Raw genomic sequence first — 23,827 nt, forward strand, 5'->3', positions numbered from 1 at the left:
GCTACACCTCGGTGTCCACCAGGGGTGTCCGAGGGGGCTTCGCTGCGGAGCTCTGGCGTGGCGACGGGGGCGCACAGACCTGCGGGGGCCGCGGAGGCTCCTCCCAGGGCCGGAAGTGAAGTTGAGGGCACCGGCGGGAGGTGGGGTTTGGGGCGGGGCGGGGGGCGCGGGGGCGGAGGGGGGAGGGGCGTCCGTTCCGGGTCTGTGGCGCTGCAGGCGGGGCGGGGGCGGGACGAGTAGGTCCAGCGGAGATCAGCGTGGGCCGCGGGCTGCCCTGACTGCCCTGACGGCCCTGAGAGACCACGTGACGGTGCCTCAGTTTCCTGTCCGGTTCTGTAAAACCCTCGGCAGTAACTCCCAAGGCTGAGATGAGGCGAAGCTGTCTACCTACCTCTCTCCCCTTACGCCCCTGTGGCCCCCCCACCTCTAGGGAGGCTCTGCACCCTGACAGCTTAGGGCCTGGGAGAGAGGAGCAAGTGACAGAACTGAGCGGACGGGTACCAGTCCATCGCCATATTGAAGTTCTTGCACATAAAGTATTTTATGTAACGTAAGTAAGGGCACTCTATATTTAACATCTGGAAAGGTCTACACCACCATGTTGGTTGACTGGTTGTGTTGCTCTACGTAGGGAACCTTTTTCTTGCTGTCAAAGGGCATTTTCCAACTACTGGATGGTGAGCATGGACTGTGTGTAGGTTAAGAATCACCCCCCTCCAAGTCAGGGAAGAAGACCCTCCTAGCAAAGGCTGGGAGTGTGCTGGTTACACCTACTTTGGAGTTAATTAAGAGATCCCTATTTGCGGGGCTCCTGGGTGGCTCAGTCGGTGGAGCCTCGGACTTTGGCTCAGGTCATGATCTCGCGGTTTGTGAGTTTGAGCCCCCAGTCGGGCTCTGTGCTGACGGCTCAGAGCCTGGAGCCGGCTTCGGATTCTGTGTCTCCCTCTCTCTCTGCTCCTCCCCTGCTCACGCTCTGTCTCTCTCTCAAGAATAAAGATTAAAAAAAAAAAAAAAAGAATATCTATTTGAGGGGCGCCTGGGTGGCTCAGTTAGGTGTCCGACTTCCTCCCAGGTCATGATCTCACTGTTCGTGGGTTGGATCCCCGCATCTGGCTCTATGCTGACAGCTCGGAGCCTTGAGCCTGCTTCCGGTTCTGTGTCTCCCTCTCTTTCTGCTCCTCCCCTGCTCATGCTCATGCTCTGTCTCTGTCTCTGTCTCTCTCTCAAAAAGAAATAAACTTAAAATCTTTTTAAATAAAAAAAATATCGATTTGAGATTTAAACACATATGACGTTTGGCTGGGATTATGTTTACAGGAGATAACCCCAAAGAGAGGCTCACACCTGTTTTTGCCAACACCCATGGGTATGATGGATGAGAAACAACCAGATGTCTCCACTGGGGACAATTAAATAAATGAGCTCTGTTACAGACCGGCATGCTCTGCAGCCCATTAAAGAGAATGAGGTCCATTTGCGTGTAACAGTGTCCTGGAGTAGTGACTAGCCGCAAGGCATGACACAGGGTGTAAACAGGGGGAGGCGTCTATAGCTTTCTGCTCTGAATGTGTGTATAGCTTCAGCTACATTAAAAGCTTTGCTCACTTAATCCTCACGGCCACCTCCTGATGTTTAAGTATTATTAACCCCATTTTACAGAGGAGGCACAGAGAGGCCAAGACCTGGAATACTTTCTGGTATGCTACCAGCAGACTTACACCAGCGGCCACTCTGGGACAAGCAATTGTGGATGGGGTTACTTATTTTTGCTCTTTAACCTTTCTTTGAACTCTTAGATTTTTTATTTTTGTACTCTTAGAATCATTAAGTCGTCTCAACTGCCATAAGTAAACTGACAAGAGCAACAAGGAAACCTTTGTGGGGGTGTGCCCGGTAACTCCCTTTCTAGAGACCTGACACTCTTTGCCCCAAGAGACAACTTAGTGGCCGGGAGAGAAGGTGGGGGGAAGGGAGTTGTCGCAGTTCCTTCCAGGGCCCCTCCAGGGCCTGTTCCCCATCCTGCCTCCACCCAGACGGGAACTTCAGCGTCTAGGGCCCCTGCCCCTTTCACAAGTCACTTGAGACCCTCAGCCCCTGCCTGGCATCCTGGCAGCCAGCCCTCTCTGAGAACCAAGATTATCATGGGGACATTGCATACTGGGCACTTGCCTAATGAGAAGGTGACAAGGTCCCTTGTGGCACCTCTAGGCAAATTAGAATAAGGTGCTTCATCTTCGAGGTCCTCATCTACCAGAAAATTGTCATAGTAACTGTTTAAATGGCTCATCTGTGGATTCAAAGTTATAACATTTGAAAACACTTAAAAATGATAAAAACACTTGCAGTGTGAGGTATATATGTATCAAGTCAGTGCACGGTCTGATTGGCTGTACACGGTGCTTTGCCGATCCTGGTGACAAGGCTGGATACTCACCTGGGAGCTCATCTTGACAACCCATGGGGACCCTAGGAAGACAACCGTTTGGCGAAAGGCCCTGGTGGCCCATACTTACAGCCTCAGGCTCTCGTCCCCGCCGGCAGATGGAAAGGCACTGTGAGTCTGCCATTGGACAGTCTGTGTGAGAGAAAGTGAGGAGAAGGGTCCTGGTCCCCATGGCTGGAGGTTGCCCTAAGGGGGAATGAGACAGAGGAGATCAGACCCTACAATTGTGAGCCGCTACATTTCCTCCAACTTAAACACCATCCCATGAGGTCTGCTGTCCCCCCTGGGGCCCCTCCCCATGGTCCTATCTCTCACTGGGTGACTGAGCCAGCCTGAAAAGGGCTGCTTGATCTTACCGTTTATCTCCTCTCTAATCTAACTCTAAACGCAGCTTCGGGGTGCCTGGGTGGCTCAGTCGGTTGAGCGTCCGACTTCGGCTCAGGTCATGATCTCGCAGCCTGTGAGTTCGAGCCCCACATCGGGCTCTGTGCTGATGGCTCAGAGCCTGGAGCCTGCTTCGGATTCTGTGTCTCCCTCTCTCTCTGACACTCCCCCGCTCATGCTCTGTCTCTCTCTCTCTCTGTCAAAAATAAATAAAACGTTAAAAAAAAAAAATTAAACGCAGCTTCTGCACAGCGCCCTGAGTACTCACTGGGCCCTTAGCACCACCATTTATGGGTACGGTTTGCCAGGTGCTGGTGGCCACAGGCAACGTGACCTGAGCAGGGACTTATGAGAGTGTGTGTGTGAGTGTGACAATTCGTGTGAATGTGTATGATGTGTGCGTGTGCACGTATGAGCTTGTGAGTCTGCATGGATGTCAGTCTGTGGGAGTGTGCATGAGTGACTGTTTTAATGTGATCTATGTGAATGTGAGTGTGCACATGTGAGTGTGCAAATGGGTATTTGTTGAAGGTGTGTGTGACATGGGCCTGTATGTGTGCACTTTGTCCCTTAGGGTGTCTGGAGGCAGATCCTGCCACTCTCTTCCCAGCGCGGGTAGTGCTGTGCCCACGGTCACCTTTGCTGTAACACAGCAGCCAGGCTGGACCCCCTGAGTGATTTTGCTCGGAAGCCTGGACAGCCTGGCTCAAGCCCGTCCTTGCCCCCTGGGATGCTGGGAGGATCGTTTTCACTCCTCAATCCTGTGTTTTCAGTAAAACAGGTAAGAGAACACAGTCCCTCCTCGTCAGCTTCTGGGAAAGATGTGTTGAGATAATGTACGCAAGCTCAGCCGCAACGTGGAGCTGGGCATCAGAGCGTCACATCAACAGAGGGATGTGGCCCAAAGATGAAACATCCAAGCCCCTGCCGTTGTCTACAGCTATGACAACAGCCGAAAATGTGTGGTTCTCCACGCTGTCCTCGTGCAGACTGGCTCGAGTGGAAATGACGCCTGTTTCTGAGTTGATGTCCAGCTAATGGCTGGGGTCGTGCCCTATCTGGTACCTGAAAGGGACAAACCCTCGGTTCTTACAGGGCTGGGGCCATGTGTCCCCCAACCACCCTCCCGGGGCATAATGAGCTACTGGGGGCTGACAAATTTAAGTATTTCCTCCGGCCAGCTCTCCAGGCACGTGGCTGGGTCTCAGCCCTGGGTGCCTTGAGCAGGTCCGAACGGCAGCAAGGACAAGCCACACCTCCAGTCCTACCTGATTTCCTGAGAGCGGAAGCTGTCTGGGTCCTGGGCCCTGTAGGATGTGATCTCCTGGCCCACACTGGTGTCCTTGGGCATTTCCACCATCTGTATCAGGGGTACAAAGACAGGGGCCTCATTCACGTCCAACACGTCCACAGTGACCGTGGCCGTAGAGGTGAAGAGAGATGCCAAGGGCACTGCATCCACCACTGTCACGTAAAGGACGTACTGCCGCGTGGTCTCAAAATCCAAGCCCCGAAGAACATAGCAGAGGGCGGTCAGGGGACTCAGGCACATAGCTTTCCAGGACTCGGCACAGGAGGCCTCCCTTTTGCTGGCCTGCAAGAGCGCTCAGGCCCTGGCTTGCTACCCTCTGCCTGTCTTGAGGGAAGGCCCCAGCTTGGTATGGCGGGCTGTGTTCCAAAGATGGCCACAGAACATCACCCTTCTCACGTGCTTTCCTGAGCGCATCACCCTGAAGCGGGGCCCACGTCCCCTTCCCGGGAACCCCAGCAGGCTTCCATCGTGGTTTCTCCTACTGCAGGTCGCCAGTGTCATGCATCCTGACTTCAAGGCTTTGTCACCCAAGATGAGGCACCCCGCCCTTGCTCACTGGAGCGTGAAGTCAGAGAGCCCCGAGGTCACCATGCTATGAGGAAGCTCATTTGAGCCCCCGGCCTCCAGTCCTGGTCACCTTCTGGCCACAACTGTGGGAGAGACCCTGACTCAGAATCACTGAGTCTTTCCTGAATTCCTGACCCATGGAGGTAAAAAACTGTTCCATTTTTTAAGCGGCTGAGTTGTGTGTGGGGTGATTTGTTATGTAGCAATAGCGGCTGGTATAAGGAGCAACCAGAAAGCTCCCGTTTCTGAGCTTTGTAGGCCAGTTCTCATTTCAAAGAACTGTGGTAGAGGTTTCATATCATCATGCACCCCCGGACGAGTCCTGAGCCAGAACTCCCCGACGGCCACGTGTGCCCAGCCGTGTGAGTGCACTGGGGTAGACGGCCCAGCCCCTGCCTCAGCATGGACATCATCCCAACCACGAATCTCAGAATTCCCTCTGGCCGAGGCTGGCCTGACCCGAGACCCATTGGCAGGGCAGAAGCGGCCATGACAGGGAGTGCTCTGTGCTGAGCTGGCGCTTGGATACTTCGCACTTAACATAGCAGTGAAGAGGGGGACTGTGGTGAGGGTTTTGGCTTTGCCGCTTACTGTGCAGCCCAAGCAGGTGACCTCACTGCTCTGTACCTCATTTTCCCCATCGTCACCTGTCCATAATTGCAGCACTTCCCTGCTGGAGTGAATACTGAGTGTGTTAGTACATAAACAGCCCGTGGCCCTTCTTGGGACCCTGTGTTAGCTCTCTGTTTTATTATCCTGCACAGGGACAACATGGGTGGTGGGCCCTGAGCAGAATTATCTGAAAGAGTCCCCAGATGGTTGGGCCAGGAGTCAGCTGGGATCGGGTCCTCCTGACTTAGGCCTCGGCACCACCCGCAAGGCATGTGGTTATTCCCAAGGGGTCGATTTGCCGCCTGCTGGCACAATACTCCGGTTTCACGCAGGTCGACAAATGTTCCGGGGCATGTCCTTGGTGGAGTTCTTGATTTTTAGCCCTTCTGTCCCCCAGCCTTGTCTAGATGCTGCCTTTGGCCTTGTCCATGTTTATTCTAGGTGTCCTGGTATTCTGGCACAAGGAGCAGTAAGTGACTCCTCCCCCCCCCCTCCCAGTCACTCCTCAGCCAAGCACAAGTTCCTGAGATTGTCCTTCTCCCCCATGACTCTTTACATTCCCTCTTGGTTTTTTAATTTTAATTTTATTATTATTTTTTAAATTTACAGTCAAATTAGTTAGCATATACTGCAACAATGATTTCGGGAGTAGATTCCTTAGTGCCCTTACCCATTTAGCCCATCCCCCCTCCCACACCCCCTCCAGTAGCCCTCTGTTTGTTCTCCATATTTATGAGTCTCTTCTGTTTTGTCCCCCTCCCTGCTTTATATTATTTTTGCTTCCCTTCCCTTATGTTCATCTGTTTTGTCTCTTAAAGTCCTCATATGAGTGAGGTCACATGGTATTTGTCTTTCTCTGACTAATTTCTTAGCATAATACCCTCCAGTTCCATTCATGTAGTTGCAAATGGCAAGATTTCATTCTTTTCGATTGCCGAGTAATACTCCATTGTATATGTATACCACATCTTCTTTATCCATTCATCCATCGATGGACATTTGGGCTCTTTCCATACTTTGGCTATTGTCGATAGTGCTGCTATAAACATTGGGGTGCATATGTCCTTTCGAAACAGCACACCTGTATCCTTTGGATAAATACCTAGTAGTGCAATTGCTGGGTCGTAGGGTAGTTCTATTTTAATTTTTTGAGGAACTTCCATACTGTTTTCCAGAGTGGCTGCACCAGCTTACATTCCCACCAACAGTGCAAAAGAGTTCTTTCTCTGCATCCTTGTCAACATCTGTTGTCGCCTGAGTTGTTAATGTTAGCCATTATGACAGGTGTAAGGTGGTATCTCATTGTGGTTTTGATTTGTATTTCCCTGATGATGAGTGAAGTTGGGCATTTTTTCATGTGTTTGTTGGCCATTTGGATGTCTTCTTTGGAGAAGTGTCTGTTCATGTCTTTTGCCCATTTCTTCACTGGATTATTTTTTGGGGGGGTGTTGAGTTTGATAAGTTCTTTATAGATTTTGGATACTAACCCTTTATCTGATATGTTGAGTTTGATAAGTTCTTTATAGATTTTGGATACTAACCCTTTATCTGATATGTCGTTTGCAAATATCTTTTCCTATTCTGTCGGTTGACTTTTAATTTTGCTGATTGTTTCCTTCGCTGTGCAAAAGCTTTTTATTTTGATGGGGTCCCAGTAGTTCATTTTTGCTTAGTTTCCCTTGCCTCTGGAGACGTGTTGAGTAAGAAGTTGCTGCGGCCAAGATCAAAGAGGTTTTTGCCTTCTTTCTCCTCAAGGATTTTGATGGCTTCCTGTCTTACATTTAGGTCTTTCATCCATTTTGAGTTTATTTTTGTGTCTGGTGTAAGAAAGTGGTCCAGATTCATTCTTCTGCATGTCGCTGTCCAGTTTTCCCAGCACCACTTGCTGAAGAGACTGTCTTTATTCCATTGGTTGTTCTTTCCTGCTTTGTCAAAGATCAGTTGGCTGTAGGTTTGTGGGTCCATTCCTGGGTTCTCTATTCTGTTCCATTGATCTGAGTGTTCTTGTGCCAGTACCATACTGTCTTGATGATTACAGCTTTGTAATACAGCTTGAAGTCCGGGATTGTGATGCCTCCTGCTTTGGTTTTCTTTTCCAAGGTTGCTTTGGCTATTCAGTGTCTTTTCTGGTTCCATACACATTTTAGGATTATTTGTTGTCGCCCTGTGAAGAATGCTGGTGTTATTTTGATAGGGATTGCATTGAATATGTAGATTGCTTTGGGTAATATCAATATTTTAACAATATTTGCTCTTCCTATTCAGGAGCATGGAATCTTTTTCCATTTTTTTGTGTCTTCTTCAATTTCTTTCATAAGCTTTCTATTGTTTTCAGTGTATAGATTTTGTACCTCTTTGGTTAGATTTATTCCTAGGTATTTTATGGTTTTGGTGCAATTGTACATGGGATCAATTCCTTGATTTCTCTTTCTGTTGCTTCAGTGTTGGTGAATAGGAATGCAACCGCTTTCTGTGTGTTGATTTTATATCCTGCCACTTTGCTGAATTCATGAATCAGTTCTAGCAATTTTTTGGCGGAATCTTTAGGGTTTTCCATATAGAGTACCACGTCATCTGCGAAGAGTGAAAGTTTGACCTCCTCCTGGCCGATTTGGATGCCTTTTATTTCTTTGTGTTGTCTGATTGCAGAGGCTAGGACTTCCAATACTATGTTGAATAACAGTGTTGAGAGTGGACATCCCTGTCTTGTTCCTGACCTTAGGGGGAAAGCTCTCAGTTTTCCCCCATTAAGGATGATATTAGCATTGGGTCGTTCATATATAGCTTTTATAATCTCGAGGTATGATCCTTCTATCCTTACTTTCTTGAGGGTATTTATCAAGAAAGGATGCTGTATTTTGTCAAATGCTTTCTCTGCATCTATTGAGAGGATCATGTGGTTCTTGTCCTTTCTTTTATTGATGTGATCAATCACATTGATTGTTGTGTGGATATTGAACCAGCCCTGCATCCCAGCTATAAATCCCACTTGTTCATGGTGAATAATATTTTTAATGTATTGTTGGATCTGGTTGGCTAATATCTTGTGGAAGATTTTTGTGTCCAGATTCATCAGGGAAATTGGTCTATAGTTCTCCTCTTTTGTGGGGTCTCTGTCTGGTTTTGGAATCAAACTAATGCTGGCTTCATAGAAAGAGTTTGGAAGTTTTCCTTCCATTTCTATTTTTTGGAACAGCTTCAAGAGAATAGGTGTTAACTCTTCCTTAAATGTTTGTTAAAATTCCCCTGGAATTTCCCCTGGAAAGCCATCCGGTCCTGGGCTCTTGTTCTTTGGGAGATTTTTGATTACTAATTCGATTTCTTTACTGGTTATGGGTCTGTTCAAATTTCCTATTTCTTCCTGTGTCAGTTTTGGTAGTTTATATATTTCTAGGAATTTGTCCATTATTTCCAGATTGCCCATTTTATTGTCGTATAATTTCTCATAATATTCTCTTATTATTGTTTTTATTTCTGCTGTGTTGGTTGTGATCTCTCCTCTTTCATTCTTGATTTCATTTATTTGGGTCCTTTCTTTTTTCTTTTTGATCAAACTGGCTAGTGGTTTATCAATTTTGTTCATTCTTTCAAAGAACCAGCTTCTGGTTTCATTTATTTGCTGTTCTTTTCCCAGCTCTTTAAGGTGTAAGGTTAGGTTGTGTATCTGAGATCTTTCTTCCTTCTTTAGGAAGGCCTGGATTGCTATGTACTTCCCTCTTATGACCGCCTTTGCTGTGTCCCAGAGGTTTTGGGTTGTAGTGTTATCATTTTCATTGGCTTCCAAATACTTTTTAATTTCCTCTTTAACTTCTTGGTTAGCCCATTCATTCTTTAGTAGGATGTTCTTTAGTCTCCAAGTATTTGTTACCTTTCCAAATTTTTTCTTGCAGTTGATTTCGAGTTTCATAGTGTTGTGGTCGGAAAATATGCATGGTATGATCTCGATCTTTTTGTACTTGATTTGTGTCCCAGTATGTGGTCTATTCTGGAGAATGTTCCATGTGCGCTGGAGAAGAACGTATATTCTTCTGCTTTAGGATGAAATGATCTGAATATCTCTGTTAAGTCCATCTGGTCCAGTGTGTCATTCAAAGCCATTGTCTCCTTCTTGATTTTTTGATTAGATAATCCGTCCATTGCTGTGAGTGGGGTGTTGAAGTCTCCTACTACTATGGTATTACTATAGATGAGTTTCTCTATATTTATGATTAATTGATTTATATATTTGGGTGTCTCACATTTGGTGCATAAATGTTTACAATTGTTAGGTCTTCTTGGTGGATAGACCCCTTGATTATGATATAATGCCCTTCTGCATCTCTTGATACAGTCTTTATTTTAAAATCTAGATTGTCTGATATAAATGTGGCTACTCTGGCTTTCTTTTGTTGACCATTAGCATGATAGATGGTTCTCCATCCCCTTACTTTCAATCTGAAGGTGTCTTTAGGTCTAAAGTGGGTCTCTGGTAAACAGCATATAGATGGATATTGTTTTCTTATCCATTCTGTTACCCTATGTCTTTTGATTGGAGCATTGAGTCCATTGACATTTAGAGTGAGTACTGAAAGATATGAATTTATTGCCATGATGTTGCTTGTAGAGTTGGAGTTTCTGGTGGTGTTCGCTGGTCCTTTCTAATCTTTGTTGCTTTTGGTCTTTATTTATTTATTTATTTATTTAATATTTTCATCTTTTCTCCTCTGAGAGAGTCCCCCTTAAATTTTCTTGCAGGGCTGGTTTAGTGGTCACAAACTCCTTTAATTTTTGTTTGGGAAACTTTTTATCTCTTCTTCTATTTTGAATGACAGCCTTGCTGGATAAAGAATTCTTGGCTGCATATTTTTCTAATTCAGCACATTGAATATATCCTGCCACTCCTCTCTGGCCTGCCAAGTTTTGTCAAAAGGTCTGCCGAAAACCTGATCTGTCTTCCCTTGTAGGTTAAGGACTTTTTTTCCCTTGCTGCTTTCATGATCCTCTCCTTGCCTGGTATTTTGTGAATTTAACTATGATACGCCTTGTTGATGGTCGGTTTTTGTTGAATCTAAAGGGAGTCCTCTGTGCTTCCTGGATTTTGATATCTGTGTCTTTCCCCAGGTTAGGAAAGTTTTCTTTTATGATTTGCTCACATAACCCCTGTACCCCCCCCCCCCCTCTTCTGGGACCCCTATGATTCTGATGTTGTTCCTTTTTAATGAGTCACTGGTTTCTCTAATTCTTAAATCGTGCTCTTTTGCCTTAATCTCCCTCTTTTTTTCTGCTTCATTATTCTCCATAAGTTTGTCTCTGTATCGCTGATTCTCCATCCTTGCTGCCACTGCATCCATCCGTGATTGCAGCTCAGTTACAGCATTTTTAATTTCATCCTGACTAGTTTTTACTTCTTTTATCTCTGCAGAAAGTGATTCTAATCTATTTTCAACTCCAGCTAGTATTCTTATTATCATGATTCTAAATTCTGGTTCAGACATCTTGCTTGTATCTGTATTGGTTAAATCTCTGGCTCTCATTTCTTCGTGCTCTTTCTTTTGGAGTGAATTCCTTTGTTTCATCATTTTGAAGGGAGAAAAGGAATTAATGAGGTAGAAAAAATTAAAATTAAAAAAATAAAATTAAAAAATTACACACACACACACACAAAATCGAATACGTGATGCTAGATCCTAGGTGTGTTTTGATTGTTGAAAGTGGCTTGATAGGTTAGATAAAAAAGGGGGGAAAAAAAAGGAAATCGTTTGAAAACTTGAAAAAATGAATACACTGAAGTAGACTAAAATGAAATGATGGAAGTAAAATAGAATTTGAAAAAAATTTACACAAAAGTAAAGAATATAGTAGAAAAAATTAAAGAAAAATATTTTTTTATTAAAAAAAATTTTTTTTCAACGTTTATTTATTTTTGGGACAGAGAGAGACAGAGCATGAATGGGGGAGGGGCAGAGAGAGAGGGAGACACAGAATCAGAAACAGGCTCCAGGCTCTGAGCCATCAGCCCAGAGCCCGACGCGGGGCTCAAACTCACGGACCGTGAGATCGTGACCTGGCTGAAGTCAGACGCTTAACCGACTGCACCACCCAGGCGCCCCAAGAAAAATATTTTTAATAAAAATTGAAAATAAAAATGAATTTTTTCCCTTTCTGTTTTCAAGAAAAAGAAAAGAAACAAAAAGAGAAGAAAAAAGAAAATTGAATAGATGGACCTGCTAACAGATTGAAATACGACTGAAATTACTTCGTTTTCCTGTAGAAGGCAGACTATGAAGCGCTTTATAGTCCATAAACCAAGCAGGTGGTGAGCCTTGTGTTCTTGAAGAGCGAAGTTGGCCCAGTTGGGCGGGGCTCGCTGTAACAGCTCCGCTCTCCACTAGATGGCGCTGCTAGCCTACTGGGGTGGAGTGTTGCAGGTAGGTGCGAATGCGCATGTGTGGGAGTGGTGAAAATAGCGCCGCCCAGCTATCCAGCCTGTTCTCCCAGATCAGCAATCGCGCACCGGTCTTCTGTCTTCAGCTCTCATCCACTCCCTGCTTTTTCACTATCTGTGACCAGGCCCCAGTCCGTAACTCTCTCCTGAGTTTTGTCTTAGATGCGGCTGTTTTCCCTGGCCCCTTATTTCCGAAAGATTGCGGCTTTGACCCGTTCAGCCCCTCTGTGGGAGGGTCTCACCGAGCAATGGCCGAATGAGCAATGGCCGAATGTCAGCTGCACCCAGGAGCTCCTGCTGGACCCCACTGTTGCCGGTACCCCGAGACTGCGGCCAGGTGCCAGGCCACCCCCAAAAAAGTTCGCGAGACAGTGTAGCAGCAGTGTTTTAGGGACCATGGAAAATCACAACACACACGTGGCACCAGGCTTCACCCTTAATGACCTTGTTCCAGCACCAGCGAATGTGGCCGTTCTCTGGGGTCTTCTGCGACCAGGTGGCCTCAACAGTCTCTACCAAATGTTCTTCCAGCAGTGGAACCACTTTTTCCCGTGTGGCCCAAGAACCTCCCGGACTCCACTCTGCTCCTGGGGATTCACACTTCCGACCCGAGCACCACCAGGTATGGAGCTGTGGAGTTTCAGACTCTGCATTCCCCTTGTTTACAGTCTTAATGGAATTTAAACCCTCGCCTTTCTCCTTTTTTAGTTCAGTCCCTGCGGCTGTTTCTAATTTTCCGCTTTCTCTCCAGCTGCTTTTGCGGAAGGTGCTTTTCCCGTATTCTCCCCCCTCCCCAGTCTCAGTCCTCTCTCTGCCCGCAGAAGCACCTCCCTTCCCGCGGTTTCTCTCTCCCCCAGTTCAGCTCTCTGCGCCGCATCCCTGCTGAATTCTGTGGTTCAGGTTGTGCAGATTGTTGTGTTAGTCCTCCAATCAGTTTTCTAGGTGTGCAGGATGGTTTAGTGTTGGTCTGGCTGTATTTCATGCATGCGAGACACACAAAAAACTTCCATGCTGTGCCGCCATCTTGGCTCCCTCCCTCCCCTTCTTGTTTTTTTTGTTTGTTTGTTTTTGTTTATTTTTTTTATGTTTGAGAGAGAGAGAGAGCGAGAGCGAGTGCAAGGGTGTGCATGTGCGCATAAGCGGGGAAAGGGCAGAAAGAGAGAGGGAGAGAGAGAATCCCAAACAGGCTCAGGACTGCCAGCAAGGAGCCCAACGTGGGGCTTGAACTCTCCAACCATGAGATCATGACCTGAGCCGAGATCAAGAGTCTGACACTTAACTGACTGAGCCGCCCAGTTGCCTGTCTTTTTGTTTCTCTCTCTCTTTTTGATAGTTTATCTTCAGTTTATCCGGGGGAATGGGGAGTAGATGGTTCCAGGCCCCTGTGCCCACTCTGAAGACCACTGTGGCTCAGGGGACCTGGCTTCCTGCCTCTAGGGGTAAAGCAACAGTTCTAAGCATAAGGGAAGGGAGACAAATGTCTCAGATGAGACGACTGCTCAGGCATTGCTCAGAATGACTCTGGAGGCCTGAGCCCTCTATTCTTGAGCCTCCTGTTCTCTCCCCACTTCCTGTCCCACTCACCCCTTCTCAGTGCTTCTGGGGCCCCTCCCACTTTTGGAGGAACCCAAATAAAGACCCCTGTCCCAGTTTAGCTCTCTGAAAACATCCCAGGTTAGTGTTTTTCTGGGAAAAAGCTGTTAATTAGGCAGCATTTCTGAGGTCCAGGGTGATGGCATGGCTGTTTTGATGCAAGGACCGGGGGGGACCCCCATCGCAGTAGAAGGTCCCCACTGGGAAACTGCCTTCCTGGTGTGAGGAGTGTGGTGTCTGCTCCTGTCTTGGTTCAGGGTGGACAGAGCCAATCGATCACGGCGGCCACCTCCTTAGAACTCACACCTACCTTGGCCGTTTTCAAAAGGCCATTGTTGGTCTCCGGGTCCGTGGTGACAGTGTAGAGGCCTGCTCTGTCATTCAGGATGGAAAACACTGCCTTCCCTGCTGGAGAGCCTGGGGCGTCTTCTCTCTTCACCTTCAGTCTCAGTATCCCTGCATCCACCTTGTTTTCAAGCACCTGGCCCGTGTACTGCAAGAGGACACAGACACTCATTCCTGACATCCTGTGTGGGGACCTGGGAAGCAGCCTGTGGCAGCCTCAAGGGATCTTCAGCAGGATGGGCCATGGTAGAAGGGTCTTTTCTTGAAGCGGGTGTCTGTTGGCCTGAGCGACAGTGAGGGGCACCTGCAAAGGCCCTGCTCAGTACCCTGGACGTGTGCGTCAGCGGTGGGGCCTCCAACAGCTCAGTGTCTACGTTCACTCTGTGCCAAAGGGACGGGAAAGGTGAAACCGTGTCTCCTAGCTCCTGAAGCTTGGATCCCAAAGTGTGCATCAGCCGAGGAGGATATGTCCCCATGGCCAAATGCAGCCATTCCGGGCTCTGTTCTCAGGTTGCAGCCACCGTGAGAAGCTCCTCAGATCCCAGCTGAGGCCATTAGCCCCGCAGGCTCAGGAGCCAAGCGAGAAGTTGGACCTAGAGTGGCTCCTCCAGCCTGTCCCCCGCACCTCGCTGTCAGGTCCCTTCTGACTCAGTCTCCATGGGGAGCAAGTGTCTCTGTCTTACATCTTGCACACGAGACTGTTAGGAGGGCTCTGCTGGAACACCGTCCAGGCCCAGGTGTGACCCTGACTCCAGCCCTAGTCACCTTGGGAGGGACGCTGGGTTTATTGCCCAGGACTCTGTGGATGATATGGTAACGTCTACAACTGTCTCTGCATTTCAGTTATAGGGAATTCAGGCATGTGAGCCTCTGCTGTTCTCTGTCTCTTTGTATCCTGGCGTACCTGTCTTGGGAACAAAGGACAGAGAAGGATGGGCTTCCTAATTGTAGCACGTCCAGCAATGGGTTCAAAAGAATTAACTCAATTATTTTTCGGATACATCTTCCAGAGTAGAGACAGTGTGCTCTCTGAGGTCAGACTGGTTCCAATTCCAGCCCATGAATGAATTCCTATTAGCACCTTCCTGTACATTATTTACTGTGGTCCTCATATACCCCCAGAGGACAAAATCACTGCCCCCCCCCCCCCTTTCCATAGATGATAAACACAGGGAGGTCAGACAACTTCTTCTCCATTCAACAAGGCTAACTGATCTGTATTGCTGTCAGGGTAGCACCAGTGGGAGCAGACAGACCCTAATCTGTACTGCAGTTTAGGAGACCAGGGCTACTATCACCTCTGATTTTGGGGAGGGGCACAGAAACACTAAGGTCACAGCTACAGGACTGAGAAGGGGATGCTTGGGACCTAAATCCAAGGCCCACTGCCTTGAGCACATCCCTGGACTTTATGCCAAGGGTCTGGCCTATCTCCCCTGAGAGAAAGCAGCTCAGAGCCTGGGGCTCTAGACACCCAGGTGACCACCCTGTCACCATTCCCAGTGGCCTGAGCAGGGCCAGCCCATGGAATCCAGACCCCATGTCCCTGGGCTTAAGCCAGGTGACCACCAAACAGGTAGGCCTTGGTTAAACCCTTCAAGGCCTGCAGGCTTTGCCTGGAACCTTCCTCACGACTCTCCTATGGCATTGGGCCGCTTAAGAGTGGGCAAGGGGGTCCAGCCTAATGGGGTCAGTGCCAGTTATTCTGTTATTCTCACTGTGTGATGCCCTGCTCTGTAATCCCTGCTACCAAAACAAATTCCAGCCAGGGGTGGCCGCATACCACGTTCTGGCTGGTGAGGTCAAAGTGCAAGTCTACCTGGTGGAGGTTATGGTAAAAAGACACCCGGCATGGCTCTTGATCTCTTCCCTCCCTCTTCTAACTGGATCAGTGGTCTGGTGTAGCAGCCACCATGAAGACAAAACTCACAAGCTAAAGAAGATGGAACAAAAAGAAGGAATCTGTGTCCCTGTGTTGCCGCTTGGTGTGTCCGGAAGCTGGGGCCTTCTGTGTCTGGATTGTGTTACATAGAGCAATAAACCCGTCATGGTTTTAAGCCAATCCTGTTGACTTTTCTGGGTGTGTAGATGAAAGGATGTCTGCCTCAGGAGGCTGAAATCATGCAGGTAAAATGTGTAGCCGTAAACTGCTCAGTAACTTGGAACTGACAGTTGTTTTTGGTTGGTCTGCACCCTGAGCAGGTACAGATACCTTCTGTTTCCCAGTGAGACACTACTGGTGTGACTGCTGCCTGAGTTAGCACTGAGAGCTGGGAGGTTCCTGCCCTACCCTGAGCCACTGGAGAGGCCCACATGGGACTGCCCACTGGGGCCCCACTGAGACACCGCCCTTATCACAGGAAGGATGCCTGTGTCCTGCCCCCGGCTCCACACCCTGTCTAGAGAGTCTTCTCAGGCCATTGCGATGGGGATTTGTGGTTGGAATGCAGAGACTTTGATTCCATTCCAATTGTTGCCTCAACTGAGAATACATAAAGGCACCTGGGACCTTCCTTCCTTGAGGAAATATCGAGGCGGCATCACCAGGTGCACTGACGTGACACAAAGTGGCAAGAGGAAGGGACAGTCCTAAAGACCTGAACAAGTACAACAATCAAGATGGTGAGATGAGCTGAGAATGAGCTTTGGCGGGGGGTGGCAGGCAATGGGTTTGAGTGTGGTCTTCTCCGAGGAGGAGGGAAGTGCTGAGACAGGGGCATGACTGGCATGTTGAAAGACCAGCAAGGAAGCACAAAGGCTGGAGCTCAGGGAGGGCCAGTTGAGTAGTGAGGCCAGGGGGATGGGCAGGGGCTTGAGGGCCACAGGAGGGTCATGTGTCCCCCGGGAGAATTTCATCTCCCCAAGACCCGGAGTTTTTGTCTGTGTCATCACAGATGTCCCCATGCCTGGGACAGGACCTGGCCACAAGTGGGTACGAAGTAAGTATCCAATGGTTGAAGAGATACAATGACTCCGCACATATGCACAGAGAGAGTCAGGCTGCAGAGTGAGAATTAAACAGATGTATAAAGATGAGACAGTGTGAGGGAGAGGGACAGACAGACAGACAAGGTGACTTGGATTCTGAGGGGTTTCCAGACACTGTTTTCTAGCCCTCATAAGGCTCAGCTGCCCCCAAGCCTGTCTGCCCCCCACTCTGTTTCTTTACAATAAACTGCCTCTATCCTTTTGCTCATCCAAGTGTCCTGTACCGCACGTCCTCAAAGAATCCCTGTGTCAGTTCCTGCCACCTGGGCCCGAGGGCTCTTTATTCTTAACCAGTGGGATGGGGCTCCCCATGAACGATTGTGCCCCTAGGACAATGACATCTTGTCTGTGTCATGGACTCTGTCTTTCACACTCATCTGCCCATCTGAGTCACCACCTGGCCCAGAGCAAGCAGCCCTTTCCCTGGGACAGGGAGAGTTTCACCTTGGCTCACCACTCAAAGAAGCAAACTTTGGTGAATTCAGATCATCCCCTCCCAATACTGACCCATATACTGACAGTTTCCTGGATTGGGATCTGATCAATATATTCCCACTCCCAGCACTACACCTGGGAGTCCTGGGTCTCCTTCCGTTATGTGTGCAACACTTATGGGGGCGGGGGATGCTTGTATTTTCCTATTTTCATCAGAGAATGTGGTCCAGAGCGTTCTCAAACACAGCCAGGCTGAGGCTTGAATCATGACACTGCTTGTCAACACAGTGACACATAATTCACTGTAGGACATAGGTCACGAGACATCCGTTGACTTTGGCTGGACTTACCAAAGTTGGGCTGAAGCCGGGAGGGTTAGCATTGCTGTGGGTGACTGTGATCACAGCTGTCCCTATAGAACTTAAGCCTTCACCTTGGAGGTCAGCAGCTTGAATTGTCAGGGTGTATACGGAAGCGATCTGCAGACAAGCAGGTGGCAGTCAGCACCGGGGATTATAGATGCAGGTTTGGCTCATCTACCCAGTGGCACCCAGAGAGTAAATGTGGAATGCCTGAGGCAGCACACCTGGTGGACCCTCCCTTCCAGTAAATGACTGGCTCCCAGGAGCGACGGTCCTGTCAGGCACTCAAGGAGAGGCTGACATGCTGCCCCATACCTCAGCTTTCTCCTTGGCTCACCACTCAGAGAAGTCAACTTTGGTAAATTCGGACCATCCTCTCCCAAAACTGACCCAGGAGGAAAGTTTCCTGGATTGGGATTTGATCAATATATTCCCACTCCCAGCACTACACCTGGGAGTCCTGGGTCCCCTTCAGTTATGTGTGCAACACTTATGGGGGCGGGGGATGCTTGTATTTTTCTATTTTCACCAGAGAATGTGGTCTGAATCCCTGGGAAACAGAAATCATTTCATTTCATCAGTTACAGGAATTGTCTTGTGGCTCACATTTCTAATTCACCCCAGTGATACCTTAGGGCTTGCTATAGGCCCAGGGCTCAAAGTCAGCCAGGCGGGAGGGTGGGGTGGGGGGCATCAGCGGGAACCCTGCCTGTGGCAGATAGATGCCTCTTCTGATTGGTTGGTTCATGGTCTAACAGTCAGGAGTCTGTTCTGATTGGTTGAGTGCCTATTCTGACTGGCTGGGAACCTGTTCTGATTGGCTGGTGTCTGCTCCGATTGGCTCATGTTTATTCTGATTAGTCAGTGTTTGTTCTGACTTGTGCCCGAGCCTTACCAGCTGGGACAAATGTACATTTAACTGCACCACCCGGTAGCCCCTCTTGACCCCTGACCTGTTGGTCCAACCCAGAAGTGAGCACAGCGATGATTCCTGTGTCCTGGTTGATGGTGAGCATGTTGGGGTGAGGCACCGAGGGGTCTTGGCGGAGGTCTTGGCCGAGGGGTCAATGGCCGCACTGTAGGTGTTCTCATGATCATCTGCGTCCGTTGCTGTGATTTGCATCACGGAGGTTCCTGCAAGGACAAAGGGGAGAAGAGTTGATCTCAACAGCTAACAACTGGCAGGGCAATACAAATTAACACAGAAATCTAAAATTAAATGTGTTCTTTTTTGGTCTATTCACTATACAGGTGGCAAAAGTACTTATCAAGTGGTATAAGTTCTAGTTCAAATAATTCACCAAATTATTATAATAATTTACAAATGATTTGTTTACTTTTTCCAGAAATCTTTAGGGCGTCCTTTAAAATTTTTTTTAGTTATTTTTCTTTTTAAAGATGTATTTAGGGGCGCCTGGGTGGCTCAGTCGGTTAAGTGGCCGACTTCAGCTCAGGTCATGATCTCGCGGTCTGTGAGTTCGAGCCCCGTGTCGGGCTCTGTGCTGACAGCTCAGAGCCTGGAGCCTGTTTCAGATTCTGTGTCTCCCTCTCTCTGACCCCCCCTCGTTCATGCTCTGTCTCTCTCTGTCTCAAAAATAAATAAACATTAAAAAAAAAAAAGATGTATTTATTTATTTAAGTAATCTCTACACCCAACATGGGGCTTGAACTCAAGACCCCAACTGAGAACAAGAGTCGCTCATTCCGCTGACTGAGCCAGCCAGGTGCCCCAGGGCATCTTTTAAAAAATGTATTTTATTTTATTTTCTAAGTTTTTATTTCAATTCCAGTTAGGGGCGCCTGGGTGGCTCAGTCGGTTAAGCATCAGACTTCGGCTCAGGTCATGATCTCGCTGTTTGTGAGTTTGAGCCCCGCGTCAGGCTCTGCGCTGACAGCTCGGAGCCTGGAGCCTGCAGCCTGCTTCGGATTCTGTGTCTCCCTCTCTCTCTGCCCCTCCCTGACTTGTGCTCTGTCTCTCTCGGTCTATCAATCAATCAATCAATCAATCAATAAATAAATGTAATAAAAAATTTAACAAAAATAAATTCCAGTTAGTTAAAATACAGTGTAGTATTAGTTCCAAGTGTACAATATAGTCATTCAGAAATTCCACACCTCCCCTGGTACTTATCTCGACAAGTGCAGTCCTTAATCCCCATCACCTATTTAACCCATCCCTCACCCCACTCCCCTCTGGTAACCATCAGTGTGTTCTCTCTAGTTAAGTCTGTTTCTTGGTTTGCCTCCCTCTCTCTTTTGTCTTTAGGGCATCTTTTGACATGGCTGTCGATGTGGGATCTTGTCCCTCATTAACATGATACTTCAGGGTGCTGAGATGTTATTAGGTGCTCAAGGGGAGGGTCAGGTGACCATTTCATATCTCATCTTTCCAGCTGTTCTACTGATCTCAGGCCTCTTGTGTCATTCTTCCTTCCCTGCCATTGTCAGGGGAGTCCCGTCTGGCCACTGGCCACACATCTGAGCTAGAGCCAAGCACGTAAGCCAGATGGAGGGAAGTGGTGAGAGAGTGGACAAAGGCAGGTGGGGGCAGTGTGTCATGGTAGCTAGAACCAAGCCTCTAGAGTTTGGTCCGCTGAGAGAACCTGAAACAGACCTGTCCCCTACGTGGGTGATCAGGAGAGAGCTAGTGCTGGCCAGTGAGCCATGGTTTGTGGTAGGGCCAAAGGCAGCACGAAGATAGAAAATACAGAGAAGAGGAGGAAGAAAGCATTAGTGGCTGTTATGGCGGGCCAGAAGGGAGAAGAAAGCATCCATCATAATGTCATTTCACATGAAACACCCTGTGATTTTTCGGCTTCATTTATCTTCAGTCCCAAAGAATGAGGACCTCAACATCCATTCCCAAAATGTCCGGTTGGAAGTTGTGAGCATGTGGTCCTGTCAGTGTTGCCTATGATGCCGTCATGGGATCCACAGGTTTAGTGTCATGTCTGGAAGTGTAACAACAGCTCCTCGATGTGTAAGTAAGAGCCTGTTGAAACCAGAGTGGCCCCCTAATCAAGAATAATCAGTCAGATTCGTGTTTGTAGGAGCATGTATTAGGAAATATGTAGGGAGAAATGGAAACTGACGCAGAAAGGGTGTGTCGAGGGAGCTATGAAGTGAGAACGGCCACAAGGGGAGGAGGGTCTGCCAGTGGCACCAGTTACAGAGATGCAGAGACCAGCAAATGCAGACAGGACATAGAGACAGAATTGAGGCAGCCAGTGAGCATCACCTGGACAGTAGCAGACCCATGATTCCTGGACTTCCTTGGCCCCAAAAGGAGCTTCTTGCTTTGTGGTCCCTGTTGGCCCCTCTTTGTGGGATCCTTTCCACCTGTAGCCCTCCCCAGTCCCGACTTTTTTGAGCAAGCCTGAGAGGGTTTCTATTGCTTGAAACCCCACCCTAAAAAAATAAAAAAATAAAAAAAAGAAGAAAGAAAGAAAGGAGAACAAGTCATTGCAGTCCTTGATCTGTCCCTTCCAATCTCCAAATGGAAACTTTCCTTGCACTGGAGCCCAGGGTGTAGATTCGTAAGATCTCCTCTGGTTTTTACACTTTAGTTTCCCAGATTCTTTGTATCTCCCCTGATTTTACTGCCATGTGTCACTAAAGCCCTCCATTGTTCAAATTAACCTGGGTGGGCTCTTTCCATCACAGACGCCTCAAAGACTACCTGGGTGAATTCAGGCTTGTTGTCATTCGGGTCTACCACTGTGATCACAGTCTCCATAGGCTCTTCCACAGCATTCCCAGTCGAAGACGCAGCATGAAAGAAAAGCTGAAAAGCAATAAAGGTGCAGAAGAGGCCAGCCAGTGGGCATCTGTCCCACAGAAGGCCCGTTGCAGTGAGAAGCCACTTTCTTTGTCTCATGTTTCACTTACCTGGGAGTCTGAGAAAACAGGACTTATTCCAACCTCGTTAATGTTAGTAAGGGTTGCATCTGTTGTCTCCTCAGGGTTTTCTGGTGTGATGCTCAGGGTCGAGTGCTAGCTGTCAGCTTGCCCACCTCTTCCCTTTTCCCTAGAAATTGGCTCAGCCACGCACATTGCCTCCCACGCAGCTGGATGTGACCGTGTGACCACGTTCTCATGGTGGGATCATGAGGACTGAGGGCTCTGATTTCTGCAGCACTTGTCTTTGTCCTTCTCAGATGTGGAAGGTGGACCTGATGGGGAACTCACTTAGACTCTGTGAATGAGGGCAATGACCTTGGGAGGAGAGCAAATTGAGGCTCTATTTGGGTCTTGGTTTCCCTCAGAGGGGTATGGTGGACAAGACACCCCAGAGAGCTGTATTTAAGGGATGCTCAGCTGACATGCATTGAGAATTTACCCAGGACTAGTCGTTGTTCAAAGTGCTTTACATATATTAACCCAGCAGCAAAGGGGGTTACTGAGGGGGTCACTACCACAGCCAGGGCTACAAAGTAAAGAAGTGTCAGAGCTGGGGTCTCACCATGAGTTGTTTCGCTCTGGGTCCTACACTCTTAACATTTGGAGATTGTCTAGAATGTTCCAATCTAGAGTCACAATGCGCTCATTCTCTCTGCTCAGCCCTGTCTGGCCGCTTTCTCTCCCCCTGCTGCACCTTTGTCTTTGCTGCAAGAGTCCTGTCTTTTTCCCCTCTAGAATGGGACTCTTCATTATGCGTCTTTGTAGCTAACAGCAGCGGCAGAAACTATAACAGTCTACATCTCCCCCCAGTATCGCTGTCTCCCCTGAGCTCAGAAGCTCGCATCTCACAGCCTCCTCACCTTAGTGAGTCTTGGAACTTGTCCACAGCTGCAGAGCTGGTTCTTAGGTTACAAATCCCAGATCTGTACCCCAGCTCTGCTCTACTCTCTTGACCCTCCTGTGTGGTACCTGGAATATAATAGATGCTCAAAACATGTTCCATAAGTAACTTCAAAAATTAAGTGGCTGTTTGAAATGTTTAGCAAATGAGATGGCTGCCAGTGCTCCGCCCCCTACAGCCATATAGGAGACATTCGCAACATAGTGGGACTCCTGCTCTCTGTCCAAGGGCATTGTCACCTTTAGCCATCCTGTTTCTCTGTCCATTATAAACACACCACAAGGAGGTTTGTCAGCCCCCATGCCAGTGATGCTGTAGAAAACCTGGATTTTCTTGCCGTTGTCAGATTTCACCTGAAGACAACGCAGAAGCAGAAAAGCAAAGAAGGACCCCAGTGAGGTATGAATCCCTCTCCATAGGGAACCCTAGAACGAAACCAGAGTCCTCCCTTTGCAATACCTGAGCCACCATTTTTGGGAATGGGCCTTTTTCATTCTCTCTGATGGAGATGGGAGGGATAACCCAGTCTCTCTTCTGCCTTCTGAGACCGTAGTGGGCATGAGGGAACATCAGCACCTCCGTCTGGTGTCCAGAGAGAGTACCCTAAAAGGACAGGAGGTGAGGGACCATAGCACAGGCTTAACCGTTCAATGAAGCCGGCTCTTGTAAACACCCCACTGACCTGCTGGAGGGTCTTGTCGCTGCGTAGATCTTTCACCACCAACCCCAGCTTCTGAGGTATCTTGGGAGACCCCTCACTAAAAGGCATCCATTGGGCAAGAAGCTGCAAAGCCATTGATGAAGCAGGTTCGGAACACAGGGGACAGTCTTCGGGACAATGCCCGTGGTCCAGCCTGGGTGTCACTACTCATTGTCTTGTTTCTTCCCAGAAAACAATGGCTTCCACCTCCACCATGGTCTCCAGGCTTTCCCAACACCGTCCTGTGGACAGGAAGGCTGAGAGGGGTGCTCTGAGACATCATGGGAGGGGTTAGGTGGAATGAACATATTCTTTCTAAACCCATGAGATCAGAGAACTTTCTTGAGGACTGAATACAGTGCATGTTTTAGTCTATACCAAAACTAGGCTAAACTCTGGTATACAAACTCTTTCTGGAAACACCTTTCATGTCCACTGACAGGGTGTTGGTTCAACCACAGCCCAATCCCGGACATGACGTAACAGTGAAAACTGCAAGAAAGGTGTTCAGGATATTTTGTGAAGGGAAAGAGGCAGGTGGGAAAGTTAGATAAAGTAAGATAAAGAAAGTAAGATAGGGGCTCTGGAGGGTTTGTAAAAGAAAAACGTGCAAATATCCAAGCGTGCGTGCAGTTATTTTTGTTCGATGAACAGAAAAGCTGTAACTTGCTGTATTAATTGATATTCCCTCTGAAAAATGAAATTATTTACTGGGTGGTTTTTATTTTCAGTATTTTCTTAACTTTTATTTATTTTATTTTATTTACTTTTTTTTTTTTTTAAATCTTTATTTATTTTTTAGAGAGAGAAAGAGCATGCACAGGGGAGAGGCAGAGAGAGAGAGGGAGACCTAGAATCCGA

General features: G+C 48.0%; 1 protein-coding gene across 1 annotated transcript; it reads right to left on the minus strand.

The window, feature by feature from the left end:
* Nucleotide 1: 1 nt before the first annotated feature.
* On the minus strand, nucleotides 2-23,035 carry LOC125158859 (cadherin-1-like). The gene is given in 12 exon segments (XM_047846361.1): nucleotides 2-79; nucleotides 2,514-2,629; nucleotides 3,756-3,892; nucleotides 4,096-4,338; nucleotides 13,647-13,828; nucleotides 17,454-17,582; nucleotides 18,419-18,514; nucleotides 18,517-18,599; nucleotides 21,105-21,249; nucleotides 22,464-22,619; nucleotides 22,726-22,869; nucleotides 22,949-23,035. Coding segments are annotated over 12 exon segments (1,596 nt in total).
* Between the last annotated feature and the right edge of the window lie 792 nt (nucleotides 23,036-23,827).

Source organism: Prionailurus viverrinus, unplaced genomic scaffold (genome assembly GCF_022837055.1).
Source record: "Prionailurus viverrinus isolate Anna unplaced genomic scaffold, UM_Priviv_1.0 scaffold_38, whole genome shotgun sequence".
NCBI lineage: Eukaryota > Metazoa > Chordata > Mammalia > Carnivora > Felidae > Prionailurus > Prionailurus viverrinus.